The sequence below is a fragment of the Cardiocondyla obscurior genome, linkage group LG04 (assembly GCF_019399895.1).
Source record: "Cardiocondyla obscurior isolate alpha-2009 linkage group LG04, Cobs3.1, whole genome shotgun sequence".
Classification (NCBI taxonomy): Eukaryota; Metazoa; Arthropoda; class Insecta; order Hymenoptera; family Formicidae; genus Cardiocondyla; species Cardiocondyla obscurior.
Window position 1 is genome coordinate 2875022 of NC_091867.1, and position 18206 is coordinate 2893227.

The following is an 18206-nucleotide window of genomic DNA, read 5'->3' on the forward strand; positions in this document are numbered from 1 at the left end:
GACGCATTTTTATTTTCCACGAGCGTTGTTACGTCATTATCGCGACGAGTCAGGGCGTCGCGCCGAGGCTTATCGGGGCGGTTTAAATTTTGATTGCATACTCGATGATGCGTGCAAGCACGCACGTTGCTCTCGCGCTCTCAACCCCGGCTGCCAACGAGGTAACGTCGGACGAAATGCCGCGGCGCGTCCGATGGCGGCAGTTTCATTTTATAGTTAATCGCTCTTTATCGAGCCAGTCGGCCGCAGTTTCCGCGTAAATTATTGCTGTCATAAATTTATCCCCGATCGGTAATTATCGGGCCGAGCCATCCCGGCGGAACGGACGCGAATTACGGGCCAATTCCAATTGGCGTTTCAGTCACTCTCTCTCTATCGCGGGGCGACGCGCCGGTTATTGTTACCGGGATGCGACTTCGGCGATTTACTGCAGCCGACCTTCGCGTTTAAAGCGCAACGGTGGATTAACAATTTCGGGCGTTTCGCGAGTTACCTATTACGGTGCCGCGCGCGAGCGATACGCAATTGCGGTAACTGCGAGCTCGCCGATAATAGCTGCGCCGCGGATTGAATTGCGCGGAACATAGCTGCATTGTTAACGTGAATTATAATTGCATCGAGTCGCAGCAGCATTTTCAACACGGCTCGCCCTTTCTCTCTCTATCCCCCCTACGTCCGCCTGGGTCTCTTCGTTTTCGTACTCTCTCCATTTCCCTTCCCGGCGGCTCGTGTTGGCGCGATGTTCTCTTGCGCCATTTAATGACGCAAACCTGGACCATGAAGCGCGTTAAAATCTCGATAATAATTAATGTTTGCGATACCGAATGTTTGTACGTGACGCGATTACGCGAGATTAACGCGAGGATAGTGTAGCCGTAAGTTTATTTTACAAATGCTCCCGAAGCGCGTTATACGTCGTTTACGCCACGAACAGCGGCGATAACGTTTTCATTCGTTGCGGCGGAATTTTTATATATGCGATCGCGGGGTGTTCCCGTTCACGAGTTACGCAATTGCGTTCTCGCGAGAATCCAATTTGCCGCATCGCGAAGCGGACAATAACGGGGAGGACAGGACGCGAAACATGACAAATAGAAGATTACGTTTGCCATTCCCACGATCGACGTCGGGATTAGTATACGGCCGCGCGTATCTAACGAGTGGACACAATCGAGCGTGCGTGGCCGGTTCGAAAGCTCGCACGAGAGGTAAGCGAGCGATCGTAGATCGTTAGATAAGTACAGTCCAGGCGCCAACGCCGTTTTCAGCTTCGTGTGGCCGCGATGCCGAGGGTTATGGGAACCTGACCGTTGTAGTTATGCCGCCAATAATGCGGCAGACGTAACGCCGTTGCCCGTCAAAAAAAAAAAAAACGCAACGAGGAAAATCGTTTGTATATAATGACAATTATTTTTGCGACTGGGCAAACTATCGGGATTTACGTAAAGCAAAAAATAATTAGAGCCTTACAACTCGCGGAAAGCGGATTGACGCTCGTTTAAAATGGTGTTTACTTATTCCGGAGGGTAATCTTTTTTTTTTTTTACGTAACTTTAATACTTGCCAGCGTTATAATTGGATCGGGTGGAAACTCTCGGTTGGCGACGAAACACGATTTTTCATATCAATCGCGCGTCAACGTTGGAAGAGGCAAATGCCCTTCTTTCAATTATATTTGCGCCCCGGTGTCGTAAGGTCGTTTGCAAAAATGACAGTTTCCGAAAAGTCACCCCCCGTAATTGCGCATTTGTCTCTAGACGTGGGTCTTAGTTCCCTCCCCCTCGCCGATATTTTAGGTATAACGCGGCCTATTTAGCCAGGGGCAATTGCCGCTGTCCTCGTAAACGAGTCTACTTATCCGGGGGCTGATTTACCTCCCTCGCAACGCGCGTCGCCGCAACACCGCCTCCCGTTGGCAGCATGAGCTATGGCCCGAAACGTGCGGGAACAGCTTGTTAATTAACTCAATTAAATTGTCAGATATTACTTTCGCTCTGTCCACGACCTCCTCCCCTCTCTCCTTCCCCGCTCTCGTATCCTCGTCATATTTCCATGGCGGAGGTGAGAGTGGCTATTCTCCGGCGTGTTATAAATTCAAATAATCCGAGCTTGCTCGCTTTATTATATAATTTTCGTCGCGGCACCCGAGCGCTCGCGTGACCACCACGAGCGAGACAATTGGAGAAGGCGCGGTCCTTTAACGCATCCCGGGCGACGGATTTATTGCGCTTCCGTGTATAGAGTCGCCGGCCGCGGAGCACCAGGTGCCGGCCGTCCTCGAAAACAAGAATAATTACACGATTTCGCGGTGGCGGCCCGGCGAAGAGGGCCGGAAAAAGGGATGCGCGAAAAGGTGGTGGAGTAGGAAAAGCTGACACCGGTTTCGCGGACGGCAGTGGTGGCCACGTACTTTACGGGCAGACAAGCGGCTTAGCCAGCCATGCCGGCGAACATAATTCATCCGGCGTAACTCGGCGTCTCTCCTCCCCGGCAACACGTTCCAACGCACTTCGCGCGGACGGTGGAAGCGGGAGGAAGTCACCCTTATTTATGGTATTGCGCGACTGTACATTCAGATTCAGTCGTCGTTCCGCGGCGGTGGCGCGCTGTGTATGGAAAATGGTCTTTGCCAAGGCGTTGCCGAATTATTTATATATACGAGATTGAGCGCTCCGACTAACCGGCACGTTTCCCCAAATCCGCTCCCCGATTCGTTCGAGTTTGTTCCGTCGGCAATTTAATTTCGAACCGCGATTAATGGTAATTGTACGTAATTATACGACGCCTACCTGAGAGCCGGCTTCATAACGGAAACTGCGCTATTATCAAGGTGCTTCGCGTGTCTGCTGACCCTATTCCTGCATATCTTTAAATAAAAACACATTTTTGCAGCAGAAATAACGCAGTTATCGAATTTTTATACTCGTCTAATAAACTATAATTTCAAAAAAGTTTAAGCTTTACTATTTGTGAGGTAATTTACGTTAAAAAAATTTTTTACGTAAGTTTAATTTAATTTAATTTTATTAAATTAAATTAATTTATTTTTTATAAAAATATAATTTAATTAAATTAAATTTTATTCAAAAGGGAATAAAAGAATAAATCAGGGATAATAATTTTTAAACGTATCAAGATGAAAGTAAGGACTGTAAGTTAAGTAAGATGACAGAAGTAAGGAGGAGGACGTTTCTCCGCGAACAAATCGAATTCGCAACACAAATTAGCGCCAGGGTAGGTTTACAAATCCGTCTTGTTGTCATGAGAAATAATTGCTGCGAGCATTCTCGCGGGACGAAAGGGAGGCTCTCCCGCCTTTTCCCGCGGGGTTATATAATGTCGGGGACGAGCAGCCCGCGGTTATTAGTTTAGGAAGCTGCAAAGTACCTCGAAACAAAGTCTCTTCTCTCTCTCTCTGTCCCTCCGTCAGGTAATCAATATACAGGCGACGACCCCTGCCTCGTTTCACCTTGTCGGTTTAGCATGAACCATCGGCGAGAATCCCCAGCTTACTTGTTCGGTTCGTTCCAGGCGTTCGGAATTGCTGGCAGACAAGTAGTATCTTTAGCTAATAAAGCATCCTCCTTCGCCCCGGTTTCTCCCTCGCGGAGGGGCAACCGACTAAATTATAATACGCCTACTTCATGTTTTTCCCCAAAACCCTCTCAAACTTGATCGCTTTTCATCACGAAACCGATTAGCGCGACCAGCATCTTCGAGTATCTCTTTTACCTTTACAGTACGTCGAAATACCTTTCCCGCAAACCCCCTCGGTTGATGTACTTTCAATTGGATAGTCCGTGGTTATTAGCCAAGTGGAATTTGGAAGTGATTAATCATATTAGGCCGCGTTTAACTTTCTGTTTTTTTTTTAATAATTTATCTGGGGCGCAACAAGAGAAAGAAAGAACGATTAAATGATTTATTAAACCACTTTATTCAAACGTATGGAGAATGTGTAATTACACAAATAATTATTAGTAATTAAGACATTAAAAAAAAAAAAAAACAAAATACGAAGTAAGATCTCGCAGATTTTCTTGCATTGCATTCTTCTTTCTTCTGCGAAATTTAATAAGTGCGTATATCGTAATGCAGCATCTCTGATGTGTTTCGGACTTGCCGGTAATTTTTGCAGATGTCTGGCGAGCATCTGCCTCGATTAAGTAGTGTTTAACCTGTAATTTATTCCACCGGCAACGGTCGGGACGCTCGCAATTTACGCTTTAAATTGAAATGTAAAATTATCGTAGTGCATTGGATTTCCGATTGAAGAGCTCAGAGCGCGAGTGGAATAAATCTATAATTTGTAAGAACCGCTTAAAATCTGAAGTTTGTAAGATCTAGATTATAGCTTTACGCCGCTGCTGTTTCAAACCCTTCAATTTCACGCTCTGCATATCCTGCCTTTGCAGCTTGAAATGTTTTTCAACTGGTATCGTTCGACGTTAATATTAATAATTGATTGCGCATTATTTGTCTAAAATAATAATTATATTGCTGCCGTTAATATAATAATAACCGATGCCAAGTAACGGCGCATCATTTATTTAAGATTGTCAAGTTATCGTGAAAGAGAAGCCCGAGGAGTCGCGTGTATTTCATAAATTACGAGGCGCGCGCGCGGTTGCAAACCGAGCCGTCATTTACACGGACAGTTTATACTGTCGACAATAATGGAAATGCAATCGTTAGTGCCGCGTAGAAAAAGGTACGGCCGAGGTACGTTCGCTAAGCTTGGCAAACATTGCGTAATTCATGTCGCATACGCGTCATAGTTTGTTCGCACATTGTTAAGCCGTGGCGAGAGTTAGAGGAATAATTTTGCTCATTTCTCTATTTCAGTCCCAACAGTACGGCGCTGGGTTCGCTGGACCAACTGAAGGAATATCTGACGACAGTGGGAACCTGCAAGTGCGGTCTCGAATGCCCGCTCAGACCCGAACAGGTCTTCAACTTCGACCCGAAGGTAAATATAAAGTAGAAAAAAAAAAAAAAGAAAAATTTTCACTACAATTTTTAAATCGCCGAGAAAAATTAACGCCGAGAAAAATAATCAGTTTAATTGACTTTCTTCTGAAATAATTACGTGGCAAATTAACCCATGCTCAGATAATTAAAAAAAAAAAAAAAAAAAAAAAAAAGAAAATCTAGTGGGTATTTAAATCAAGAGATCCGGCTGCTAAGATTTATCGGACTTTATTATATTTCCCACGTTTGCTTAACTTAGCTCGAAGTTACGGAAAGTTAGAATTTTGTAGTACGCACCGCGAACCTCCACTTCCGTAGATAGCATCGTGATAGCATCGATTAAAATCCCCCTCGTTTTCGCATTCCGGTTATGTTCTCGTTCATCAATGAACGTGATCAATATGTCAAGTACTCGCTTTAATCACATAACGCGAAGAGAGATCTCTGGAATTGGCATTGTAGCTAGTCAATATAGCCGGCCCGTTGCACGACGTTGTTCGATATACGAGCGAGCGTGATGCACCAGTAGGCGTGTTGCAAACTGAGTGTGCACACAGACAGTGGCGTTTATTCGGGATGTTCATTACGTTTTATCCTTTTACGTTTGTCGAGCGAGAGAGAGAGTGAGAGAGAGAGAGAAAGAAAGAGAATTATTCCAACACGTCGCGACGGCGAAAGTTCACAGTACAACCTGTTATAGCCGCGCGTCACGAGCGTGAGCATAATCACGCTTAATCGCCAGCGGCGGTTAGGCACCGTTTATTTATTTATCGTGCGCTCGTAATTGGTCCGCGTTTCTTCGTGTGTATGCAGCCGCGTGAGACTCGTGACTTACCAAGGGATAAAATATCGCTATTATGCGTGCAGACGACGGCGAGGCGTCTCGCCGTCAATGTATCGCGTCGTGCCGATCTCACCTTCTCGCCGAATCGATTAGGAAGCGTAATTCTTTCTCGTGACGACTAGAAAGAAATTATTTCTCGTGACTGAACGAGCGACTCTGATTAAGCGGCACTGCGATCAAAGCGCATGGCACAGTGGTTATTATTAAGTATTATCTAAGAAACAATCTCGTTTCCGTTTACATTCAACGATTGCTAATAACAATTTAATAATTTAACAGGCGTTATTATTATTGTTTAATAGCTGTGTAGGTGTCGTAAAATGCTAGTGAAAGATTTTCGTGTGGTGTATTTTGACTTTCTCTCCCTCTCTGTCTTTTCTTCTTTTGCTTTCTTTCTCTCTTTCGCTTCGGGTTCATGGAAACGACAATGAATCACGTCTGCGGAGCAGTCCCGGAAAATCGTACCTCTCACGAAACATCGCCGCGAACAAAACACAATTGAGCGTCTCGGCGCTATTTCTGCCGGCACGGCTGCCGTAAATACGTAATTTTTCTTACTTCCGCTATTTAGATATTTATGGTGCATTCGCAAGAGCGCGGCGGCACGTATCTCGGGCCCGCGCCAACGATCTCGAAGAAATATCGCGATCGTGCGTGCCAACGATCGCGGCTTATTAAGAAATATCGCGCTCCGGGCACGTAACCGTTGTTCGCTCGAAGCGAATTGTGCGCCACCCGTTCCAAAAAAAAAAAAAAGAAAAAAAAACGACCGAGAACGCTCTGCATTTTGCGATTATGAGACGATCTCTACGACCCTCTAACGCGTCGGTGCTCGATGCTTATCGAGATCATTTCATGGCGTTGGGTTGATTGCAGTCGCGCCTTCGATTCCGCGTGATCAATTTTTGTGTGCCAGTTTTTCGGGAGGAAGGGTATAATAAGGCTAATTTAGCTCATATCGAACTTTGCGCATAAATTAAAAATTTAAGAAAGTACTGAACACGTTGTGCCAGTAAATAACAGGAGACGAGAGAAAGAGAGAGAGAGAGAGAGAGAGAGAGAGGACGCTCATCAGTTTTGCTTAATTATTCCAGTAGCATGCGACGATATACGAGGAAAGCGTATAATTATCCGTGCACCTGCTTGCTAACCACTCACTCAGCCGCTGTTGCCCACCATCGTATACCCAGTGCACCATCAGTGCGTTAATACGTTCCCTAATTAAAGTTTATCGTGTTTCGCCGATCTGAGGAGAGACTTCGGACATAGATACGCTGATCCGGTCCGCCGTGTCGATGACATAACGATCAACACGCTAATAATTAATAATCATTTGCATATCTCTAACGCCGTAACACGAATACGATACAGATCGTGTGTCGGCTTTATCGGGTTTATAATTACCGTTGACATCTCTCGTTGCTTTCATCGCTACGCGAATAGATTCTTTAGAAAGCTTGATAAATTATCCGATAGTTATTTATACTCCGGTTTGAAAACAACACGATAAAGCTAACGTCTATAAATATATTAAGTCTTTCCGTGTCATCGTTTTTAACATAAAAATAAGGGCACTAAAAGATTTTATCATTATAATAAGAGATGGTGAATACGTTCAACAAATAAAAATATTAATATACAAACGTTCTCGTGATTTTTAAGAAAAATTTGCAACTCTTGGCGCGTAACATCTCAATGATGGAGATACTTAAAATAACAATCACCACGGCGCGATTATATCGAGACGTCTCATTGTCAGTCGTATTTTCGCGAGCGCGAGCAAAGCGGACTATCTTCTGGCATTCACCGGCGAATATAGATGGTATCGTGGCATCCACGCTGCAGCCTTACCTGGACAATAGCACTCGAGTGCTCGTCCGTCTCGGATAAAGAGGGGAAAAGAATCTGAGGAAGAAGTGCGCGGATTGTCGAGTGAAATCGGCATGGTACTCGGGCACTTGGCGCCACATCTCTAAGCTGCATCTCGTTCGCTCGCAACAGCCTCTCGAATCGCGACAGACGGCGAGCACGGGCGACGCGAGATTATTATGGTGATCGAGCAACATCGCTCGTAATCCTGTCATGGCCCACGCTTTTTTTTTTTCTTTCCTTTTTTTTTCTTTTTTTTATTTTTTCTTTTGCACAAGTCTCAATTTGCCAATTTAATCGGATAACCCGAGTGATACCACGCCTGCCGTGTAACAAGCAGCTGGAGCGCGAATAAAAATTTGATTCAAAAAATACAAGATCGTTATTTTATCAGTATTATACATATTGATGGAAGTTCTTGTCGAAGCAATTCGCGAATTGATTTTATTTTGTTAAACTAATGACACGACGCGATAAATAGATTTCTTTTTATTTTTTTTTTTTTTTTTTTTTTTTACGTCCTACGTTGCGTACGAACACTGGCAAAATATTACGGTGGACCTGACACGTTTTAACATGGACCTGACGCGGGTCGGATAATATCGGGACACGTCGCGATAATGGATCGACTTGGCGATACGAACTTTGATACGTCTTTCTTAAGCGACTCGCTTCTGGTACATTTACGAGCGACGCATACGCGTATACCGTGCGCGTGTCGGTGAGTATCTACACCTGCATTAATCAGGCACCGTAACTATCAAGGCAATCTCTCACGGTCTATACCATCTGCCGGAGACAGCAGCCTTAACGTCTCTCTACGGACCTTTGATTTGGCTCGATTCTTTATCGCCCCCGCCGCTACCGGCGGCGGCTAGCTTGGGTTCCCTTCTTTCTGCCTTTTCTCTCGATGCTCCTTTTGTAACTGCCGACGTTTCCGCCTATTGTTGCGCATACAACGGCGTGAGGAATCGCCGATGCGGGGAACGATTCCTCCCGGTTTCCCGCGGCAGTATCCACGAAGTGCTATCGCACAAACGGAACGCGCGTCCGTGAACTCCGCGTCAGGTTCAGCACGTGGAAGCACTTTTTAGAACAGCAGATTCCGGTCGCGATATATCGTCGGAAATGGCATCGCTCTTTCCGCCAATATTTCCCTGAGACGCCCTGTTTTATTTAATCGGGGTGTCGATTAATTGGACGGTGGCTATAAATACGAAGTGATCACGCAACGATACGATTTTATGAATGTCGTAATTAACGCGAGCGCATAAAGTTTCCATTTGTCGCGAGTCCATTTAGCTCTCGCTTGCGTTTCAGGGCGTTAGTTTATGGAGTTGTTTCTATCCATTATCGCTTTCAGAGAAATGCGGCAGGATGACGCGGGTGTGTCTCGACGAATGTATTAGACGAGCGCTTAAGCGCGCATACGAGTTGCGCCGTGACGTTAACAAAGGGTAAGCGAGTACCCTTTTATTACACCGAGCCCGTCTCGCTTAAGCCCGTGCGTAAAGTAATTTGCCTTAATGAATTTGCATCTTTTCTTTTCATCCCGCGGCTCACCGTTTCCGTCCCGCTCGCTCTCGGTCTGCATTTTTGATTCACAATTAAACGGCAGTTACCTCTGCCTAGGAAAAATCTCAATGAAAACATTTTTCTCGGAACCGCTACTCAACTTCTCGCCAGCAGCTTTCGCGAGAATACGCTTTTAATCCTTTGCATTAATTACAATATACGTATTTTCAATACCGCCTTCCGCTAACTTTTATACCGCTTTTACTTCCTTCTTTCTCTTTTTTTTTTCCCCTCCTTTTTTCTCTTGCATAAAATATCGTACATATTAAATTAATTATATTTATCAGCTCGTGCAGAAAAAAAATTTACTGCGATAGGAAAAATAATATCACGCAGTGTAAATTTGTTTACGATGAGTTTTAACGCGCCTCGTAATCCATGTAAAGTTCTACGATGCGTATCGAGTTATAATTTAATGGTAATTTATCGTTCCTTTTTTTTTTCTTTTTTTTATTTTTTAATTAGTTAATTCCGCGATTTCTCCGACGCGCTCACAAATATACCGATTTCACGGTACAAAAGAGTGATTGCTCGAGCGATGTACGGAGTCTGAATTTCGCGGATAAAGTGAAAGAGTGCCGTCAAAGAGCGCGTACCCTCGAAAGATGCTCTTTTGTAATCGGCTCGGACCATCGGCAAGGAAACAAACTTCGCTCTTACAAAGAAAGTAATCTTGCGCGATGTCTCGGCTCGTATTCTGGCAAACCTCAAAAGTTTCGTCGGGGAGGGAAAAAGAAGCGAATCCAAGATCCGTGGGTAGCGAGGGGATGGAATTTTTGGTCCCCCTTTGTAATTGCCAAACGGCCCGAGACCGAGAAGGGGCAGGGCGAGATCGCCGAACTGTGATCGTCCGGAGAAACTTCGACACGCAATGTAATGCGCCAAAGAGCCGTTCGGAACTTGCCGTTTTTCTTCTCGCTTTATGCGCCTGCGATCGATTCCAGTTTTTTTTTTTTGTTTTGTTTTTGTTCTTTTTTTATTCTCGGCTTCCTCGGCCAAAGGTATGATCTACGAACGCCCGTAAATAACTTGATAACGTTCCGCGTTTTGCGTTACGGGAATTACCAAATTGCAATCGCGTTTTATTAATTGCGAATTTTGCGGAGATCGTTTTCCAATGATATACGGGGAAACGAGTGCATTGGATTTCGGAAACGGATGAGTTTTTTATTTTTATTTTATTTTATTTTTTTTAATTTTTTTTATATCCCCGTTGTATAAGCACGCGAGATGTAATTTTCTACCGTTTCCGATTATTCGCGAGACATCGCGATCTCTCGCGCATTCGTTGCAGATGCGTGGCTTGATGTGCAAAACTCACGCTCGTATATATAGCACGAGGAGCGCGTGGATATCGTGCGCTTCTGATAATACCGGGATAATTCGATTTCCTCAGAATTGCCGGGCTTGCTTCGCTCAAATTGAATTTCTATTAATAAAAACGGCGGGGTATCGGTCGCTTGTGTATTTTCTACCTCGTTCTCCTCTCTTTAGCTCTTTCTCTTTCATTCTGTCTCTTTTCTCCCTTCTTCCCGTTTCGCTCGTCGCAGCTCCGGATTTCTCTCTCTCTCTCTCTCTCTTTCTCTCGCTCTCTTCGCCTTCGCGTTTCCCGCCCTCTCTCCCTTCGCACTTCCCGTCTCCCTCCGCAGCCTCCCTCCCGCTCGTTCAATCTCCCTGTCTCCCTGCCAGTCTACCGCGACGTATAAATTTATTGCGCTCATTAAGTTGAAATATGGCATCGGGTACGTTCAAAGTTTATGAACGTTAATGCGACCGCGGTGAATAAGACCGCGCGCGGCTCGTTGCTCACGCGATGTAAAACGCTGCGGCCGGTCTCGTTCGAAAGAAAATCCAGCGCGACTCGCGACAATTCAGAGGATAACGCTCGTGATGACCGTCGTGTATCCGTTACCGCCGAGATTACCGTTGAGTTACGATGGGGTCGTTGCACGGTGAACGATTGATGGCGCTTTGTTTGTGACGAACCCTCCACACTTTACGTCCACGCGTTAAGACAATGTGGAAGATAAAGTTGCGCGAGAAGAGTGCCTTGTTATTAATTTTTATTTCTTGCGCTCGTCGATGATTCCAATTTCGAACGTTTACCAATGCTGCCGGTGTTCCGGGGAACTCGTACTTGTGTAATTGCGAAATTTAGTCTTGAAGCGAGGAAAATTAAACGCAGAGCGTGCCATCGGGGTACCCACTTGAAGAAATAAATTGGAGCATTGTCACGTTTAGTCCTTCGATTTACGTGCTTGACGTAACTCGAGTTCGCGGCGTAGCGCGCTTCCGAGTCATTGAACGATCGAAATTTGGCGCGAAGCAAAATTCAATTTGTCGCTCGGCGCTCGTGCGTTTATCGCGGAATACTAAGGGTAGATAGACAACGTGGAAACATTTTCACGGCTCGCCGCGCTGAAATGCCAGCCGGGGGATTCGTCCGGGTAACACCGGTCGGCCGCTGCCGATCATAGGTCGAAAACCACAGTGTCGTTAATATGATTTCCGACTCGTATCGTCGTCGTCGTCGCCGCCACCGATCGAGGGCGGAAGCGTAAAGAGAAGACCGAAGGGTGGGTTTACGGTGCTCACTTGGTCGTAGGAGGGCCCGCATTGCTGCGAACAACGGAGAAGGGCACCGCCGGGGACACTTGAGGTGAATGTTTTGCGAATGGTCGGTAGATGTCTGGTTTGCTCGAGGCTGATATCGACCTGGGTCTCGCGTCTGGAGCCGCCGCCTTCGACCCCCTCTATACCGCTTTCTCCACCATCAACCACCACCACCGTCGGCACCACCACCGGCACCATCGCCACCAGGACGGCTCGTTTCCACCACCAAGCAGCGGATACACCTCTCTCGCGCGCCGCTCAAAGTTCACGTCCGTTTCATATGTCTCACCTCGTTCCATCACGGATTCCAGCTTCTCGTCTCGCTCCCGCGGGAGCCTCGGGCGACCCGCTCTTTGCCTTCTCCTTCCGCGTCTCCCGGTCGGCGCCCACACATCTCCCGTTCGTCACCCGAGGTTTTCCCCGCGCTTCCTCCCTCACTTACGCGTCTCTCTCTCTATCTTCGCCAGTCGATCCTTGGTGCTCTGTTTTGTTTGGCTCCGTCTATTCCGCAAGTCTCTCTCTCTTTCTCTCTCGCGGAGTCCCGGGACTCGACGCGGTCCTCTTCACCCCTTTCCCGGCTGGTGAACGTGCCACCCTTCTCCTCCCACACCTCCTTTCGCTTCGTCTTCGTCTCTCGTGTCCGCCACCTTTCTCCACCGAATTCGTCTCCTCTCGCGGGGTAGGGTAGAAGATCGTTCACCCTACCTGCCTCGATTCGCCGCTTCTACGCCTCTCATCCCTGGGTTCCCGCAACGGCTTCGCGTTCAATCCACTCGCCCGTCCGCTCAACGATACGAGAGTTCCATAGCGAGCGAGAGTTTCCGACGGGATAGGAAAAAGCGCCGTGGCGCGTCGCAGCGCGACGCGTCGGACGTAGCTCGCACACATATCTCGGCCTATCCTCGCGACACCCCCGGGGGTGCGAGATGTAAAGGGTCAACCTTTTAGGGTAAAGATCGACTGAAAGCAACGGCGCGGAAGTAGTGGCTGCTCCCCCGCTATTTTCCTCATGTTGATTAGTGAAAATTTAACGCGTCACCCTCGCATCATCCAGACGCGAACAAATTACTTCCTGCTCCTTCTTTGACTGGCATTATGACGACAGAGCCCAATGAAATCGGCATACGAGTCACGTATTTATTCAAAATTTCACCCCAACGAGAATCATTGTGCCGCGAAAAATTAACTTTCCTACGTGTATTTTATTCGCGCGCATTGAAGTCGCATTTTAATTTTTTTTTTTTTTTTTTTTTTTCCTAAACTTTTATATATAAACGTCAAAATTTGTGAAACGATTTTATTTTATATCTCGTTGACTAATTTGTAAATCTGAGACCACATAAATATTCTTAGTAATTGTGTTATTGAGCTGTTAATTTTACACGAGCCTCTACGAAGTAGAGGCATTGAGAAAAGCAAAGAAAAAAAAAGAGAGAGAAAGATGGATCTTAGCTAATTAGAAGTAACGAGAGCAGAAGTAACGCGTCCGAGATTATTACGTCGCGGGGTTGGATACGCGCGGGTTACTTAAGTCGCTTCGCGCTTTCTCTGCAAAGGCAGCTTCGTTAGGGCGCGATTCAATTTCGGTCAGACGGCGGTTTCCTCTTCGGCCCGGCAGCCTCGCGTGAGAATCACGATTCGGTCGGATTGTCTGTAATCTCTGGTCCGTACAGAACCGTCCCTTACGGTCGACAGGTACGTTGGCTCACCTGCAGCCGGCAGACAGGCCGAACGGGAACGGGACGAGGGGGGAAGCGGAGGGGGAGGGCGGAACGAGATGGAACGAGATAGGGTGGAAAGGTACTAGCTCCGGCTATAGAGGAGGACTGCTAAATCCTGGCCGTGGCCCTGGCTTGTCCGTGTAATTTATGACGAGCGGAGTCCGAGAGGTACCGAGAGCCCTGTCGTGGAAGAACGCAGATAGGAGCAGTAACAGTCTGCTTCCTCTTGTGAAATATAATTCCCGCGCACATTCACGGTTGGATAATCCACGTTCGCTTTGCATGAAAACTTATTACGCTCCCGGTAACGTAAGCGTCCTCCGCTCGCGTTGTTCGCGCGAACGGGCGAGCGAGCGAACGAGCGAGCGAGCGAGTGTCCGGCCGGTCCCGAGACTCATTGTCGCTCGGTCGTTCCGTTTCTCTCCACTCTTCTCTTCAGCATGACAAGAGCAATTACACTTTTAAATTACGTTACACGATATTAAGCCCCTTCACTTTTCCCTCCCCATTCGTACGCACGTACGTACGTTCGTGTATTCTTTTTTTTTTTTCCCTCGCGTTCTTTTCCGTCCGTCCATTCATCTCCCCTTGCGCCTGCCCTCCTGAATTTTCCGAATACTTCACCCCGACTCGATCCCGCAACCGTGTCCCTCTTTTTTTTTTCCTTCTTCTTTTTGTTATTATCTTCATTCAGATTCTCCGTCACAGTTTTCATATATCTGGACTTTGTTTCATAAAACGGAAGAACATTGGCCGGTTTGCGAACGAAATGCGAATTAATATTTTCCGTTTAATATTACAGATACAGTTTCGTGTAACGAGATTCTGCTTATTGTTATAATGATTATCTGTCAGTTACTGTTTCAACTTGGTCCCTTTCATCTCGAAAAGTTTACCCACCCGCCGTTATTCGTTCCTATTTAGCGTCAAAACAGGAATAATCGAGCTAGTTAATTGCATTATACGATATTAAATTCTTGCTTTAACTTTTATCATTGCCGCCTCTTCAATTCCCGCCGATTCGACTCTTTGTTTCTTACTATTGTCTTCGAGTATATCCGGTATCCGTTGTCTCATTTTCGTTCTATTTTTAACACTTGATGCGGATCCCCGCCCGCTAAAACTGTTGCGTTCAAACTATATTCATCCGTCCGCCTTCATTTCCCTATTCTAATTTTCCCTTCTTTCATTTGTATCCGTTTTTCCATTTCGCACAGCGCCCCGCTTTCTTTCTCCCTCTCTCTCCCTCTCGCGGCTGTCCTCTTCAGCGTCGAGTCTGACAAGAGCAATTACACTTTTAAATTACGTTACGCGGTATTAAGCCCTTTCTTTCGTCGTCTTTTTTATACCTCGCTGGCCACCGTGCCCGCTTCATTTTCATTTCCTTTCTCGCCATTTCGCCGTTCTTCCCGGACGTTTCCCTTCTCTCTTTCCTTCTCCCTTTCTCTGCTCCTTTACCCGCCATTTTTTCCACGATTCTTCTCGTTCTTCGGGGTTTTTATCGTCCACCGCGAAATAATTTCCGAGCGCCGGTGCCGCCGCAGCGCGCCGTGCGGATATCCTTCCTTCGGTCTGTTTTTCTTTAAAAATTTCCCCCCACTCCCCCTCCCCCGCGGCGTACGTCCGCATATTTTTATCTACATCGCTCAGATTTTCACTTCCGTTTGCTATTTCTTTCTTTTTCCTTCTACTCGCGACATTTGTGTACCAGTTTATCCGCGCTACTTTTAATTCCTCGGTCGAACTCGATCTCGTTAAGGCGATCACAGATGCGACCGCGGTTGTATTCAATTTTCCTTCTTCGCACCGCCGCTTTTGTCCGATCGTCGTCGTTTTTCCGCTCTTTACCTTCGTCGCCGTCTGTACTCATTGTATTCAATTTTCTTCCCCTCCCCTCCGCCTGCTTCCCGCGGCATTTCCCTCCACCGGGGAGCACACTCACCGCGGGAATAATAATTACCTTTTCACCACCGACGCGAGGTCGAAGAATAGAAGAGGGTCGTTTTAATTATTTTATCGCGTGACCGGCAACCGCGACCTCTGTCCCTCTCCCTCCCCCTTTCCTCCCTCGACCTGTCCTTCGTGATATCGGACACGATGGGACGCACGGCGTGACTGACGTTTCATTAATATCGCCGTATTGACTCGGGTGTCGCGATGCTTACATTAATTTCAGCGTCCGCGATGTGAAAGAACGCGCTCTATTAAATTAAGTAAGTAAACGGCAACGGGATTATTAACTTACAGGGGAAATAATGAATTTTAAATGATTTATTTCGCTAACGTATTACTTTAGATTAGCACATGTTGTTTTTTTTTTTTTCTTTTTAATTATATTCTCATTTAATTATAATCAAGCTTAAACTAATTTCTTTTACGTTGTAAGGAAATATGATGTTTTAAAACTGATTGTTTTAAGCGCGAGAATTGTCGACCTTATTATTTTTCCTGCAATGCCCATTTTTTTTTTTTTTTTTTTTTCCTGGTACGAATTACCAAACGCGACTCGTGAATTTTTGCCACGGAAGTCTCTTGTTGGTGACAGCGAACGAATTTTCTGGCGTCGATGTGCACGGTAATCTAACTAGAGGCGGTGCTGTTTTCTTTGACGGTTAGCTCCTAATAAATCAGGCAGCGACCGGGGTGGATACGAGCGAGTGCACGCGGACGTCGGGGGTGCGCGGGGGTAGCACGCGACGGGGGTTATTCGTTGGTTCGTCCTGTCGGTATTTCCGCCAGCTATTCAATTTGCGGGCGTTTCGCGCCAGCTCGTCCCGGACAAATGATTTCACGCAGGGGCTGCTCTTTCTCTCACTCCCTCTCGCGTACTCTCTTGGCTCGTAGATGCCGCGAACACAGAGATTCGGTCGACGTGTATTGCATCCACCCCTTTTAGAGGGAAAGAGATACCTTCATCTAACCTGGAACTGCTACGGCGAAATGGCGCACAACGGACAAACGGATCAGCTTCGCGTCGCGTGTTCTGATCGATATACCTACACATCTCTGCCGCAGACTCTCGCGGAGTTTGATTAAAAAATTTATTTCTTCGCCGGCACTCGATACCGTGATCCTGTCAATCGGAGGCGCTTCTACTTTCTACTTGATGCCCCCGCTCAACGAAATAAGAATCGACATTAAAATATTTTGGTCAAGACTAGTTTAATAGACTACGTCTATTTCGGGTAAGGACAGTAGGGAGAACGTAAGCGGTAATAATTATTTTTTAATCGTACTATTAGGAATTAAAATTGTCGCGATTAGTTGCAATATGTGCTGACGTTTCGACAAGAGATTTTGCACTTTGGTCGACTTTTTTTTCGCAATTTCCAGACGGGTTGCTGGAGCTTTTCGCATCGCGAGCGAGTATCGTAAGAGTCCGTAATCCGGAACTGGCTCGCAACAAGCTGTCGTACCTCAGGGAGAAGAGCGGAGCACCGCGAACGCCGTGTGTATTGTGAGCCGAAGCGAAGCCCGCACGAAGATCGCGCCGGATAAAAAGCGAGAGAAGGAACGTACAGGGACGGGAGGATTGCATATCCTCCGTCCGTTCGTTCATTCGCCCGTTCGCCCGTTCATTCGCTCGTATATTCTTTTTGTTCGTCGCGACTCCGTATTGTCAAGTGGCGTGCACACGTCGGCTCTTGAGTGTCTCCTCTCGGCAGGCACGTGTGAGAGACGCGACGTATACGTGCGTTTCTAGACGCGTAACGTCAGTCGCGACGTTCGCATGCGTTTTCCGCTTCGGTACGCGTCGCAATATCGCTGCGGGTAGAAGGAAAAACGACGTCGTGTAGTACGTGCCTCTCGCAGTCGCCCGCCACGGACGCAGACGAGTGATCTTGAAAATATGTCTCGCGCCGGGAAAATACATCTCGCCGTCGTAATAGACGCGGATATCGCGGGGCTTAAAAATGCGTCGCGACACACGCTGTATATGAATTTTACATCGTGATAAATTTCAACTGAACCACGCGCGGTATCTCATCGTTCTTTTTTTTTTTTTTGTTTCTGTTTTTTTTCCTACGTTTCCCTTTAAATTGAACGCGCTGCATATTGACACGGCAGTTCAGTTTATTACAAACTAACGTTTTTAAAACCGTAAAAATTGAATCCCAAGTTTTCTCGCTCTTTGCTTATCCGACGTCTTGTTGATTTTTCACAGCTGAATTTTTCAGATGGTCTTGCTAGGTGCGAGCGTTCATGTATACCATATAGCGTCTTGTATTCAGGATTTTTCTTCCACCGAAGAAGCTCCGAGCGAAATATTTTTGAGTCTTCTTTACGGCGATATTTCTGTCGAACTGCCACGTCAAATATTTCGAAAAATGGGGTTTCAAGAGAAAATTGGTTATCTATATTTTAAATTGAATAATAGAACGGCTTTTTCACTATTATTGTTTCCTTTTTTTTTTCTTTTTTTATCATGCAAATTTATTGCTATTTGTTTTAAAGATGATATTTTTGTCAGACGGTGGTTGAATCGATTTTTCGCGGGTACAATTTATCAGAGCGCGGTTCTACTTCCGAGAGTAAATCTACTATCAATAAATACCTGTCAAACTTTCTACGCATTGCAAATATTCGTTTCCTCCGCTCCGGCTCGCAATCTT

General features: G+C 46.3%; 1 protein-coding gene across 5 annotated transcripts in view; it reads left to right on the forward strand.

Moving 5' to 3' along the window:
* The window catches only part of LOC139101751 (serine/threonine-protein kinase Wnk), a 198463-nt gene that overhangs the window by 123898 nt on the left and 56359 nt on the right, over positions 1-18206 (forward strand). For all 5 annotated transcript variants that reach the window (XM_070655145.1, XM_070655146.1, XM_070655147.1 and 2 more), the window contains exon 2: positions 4846-4969. In XM_070655145.1, the coding sequence (XP_070511246.1) occupies positions 4846-4969 (124 nt within the window). The remainder of the gene's footprint in view (positions 1-4845; positions 4970-18206) is intronic.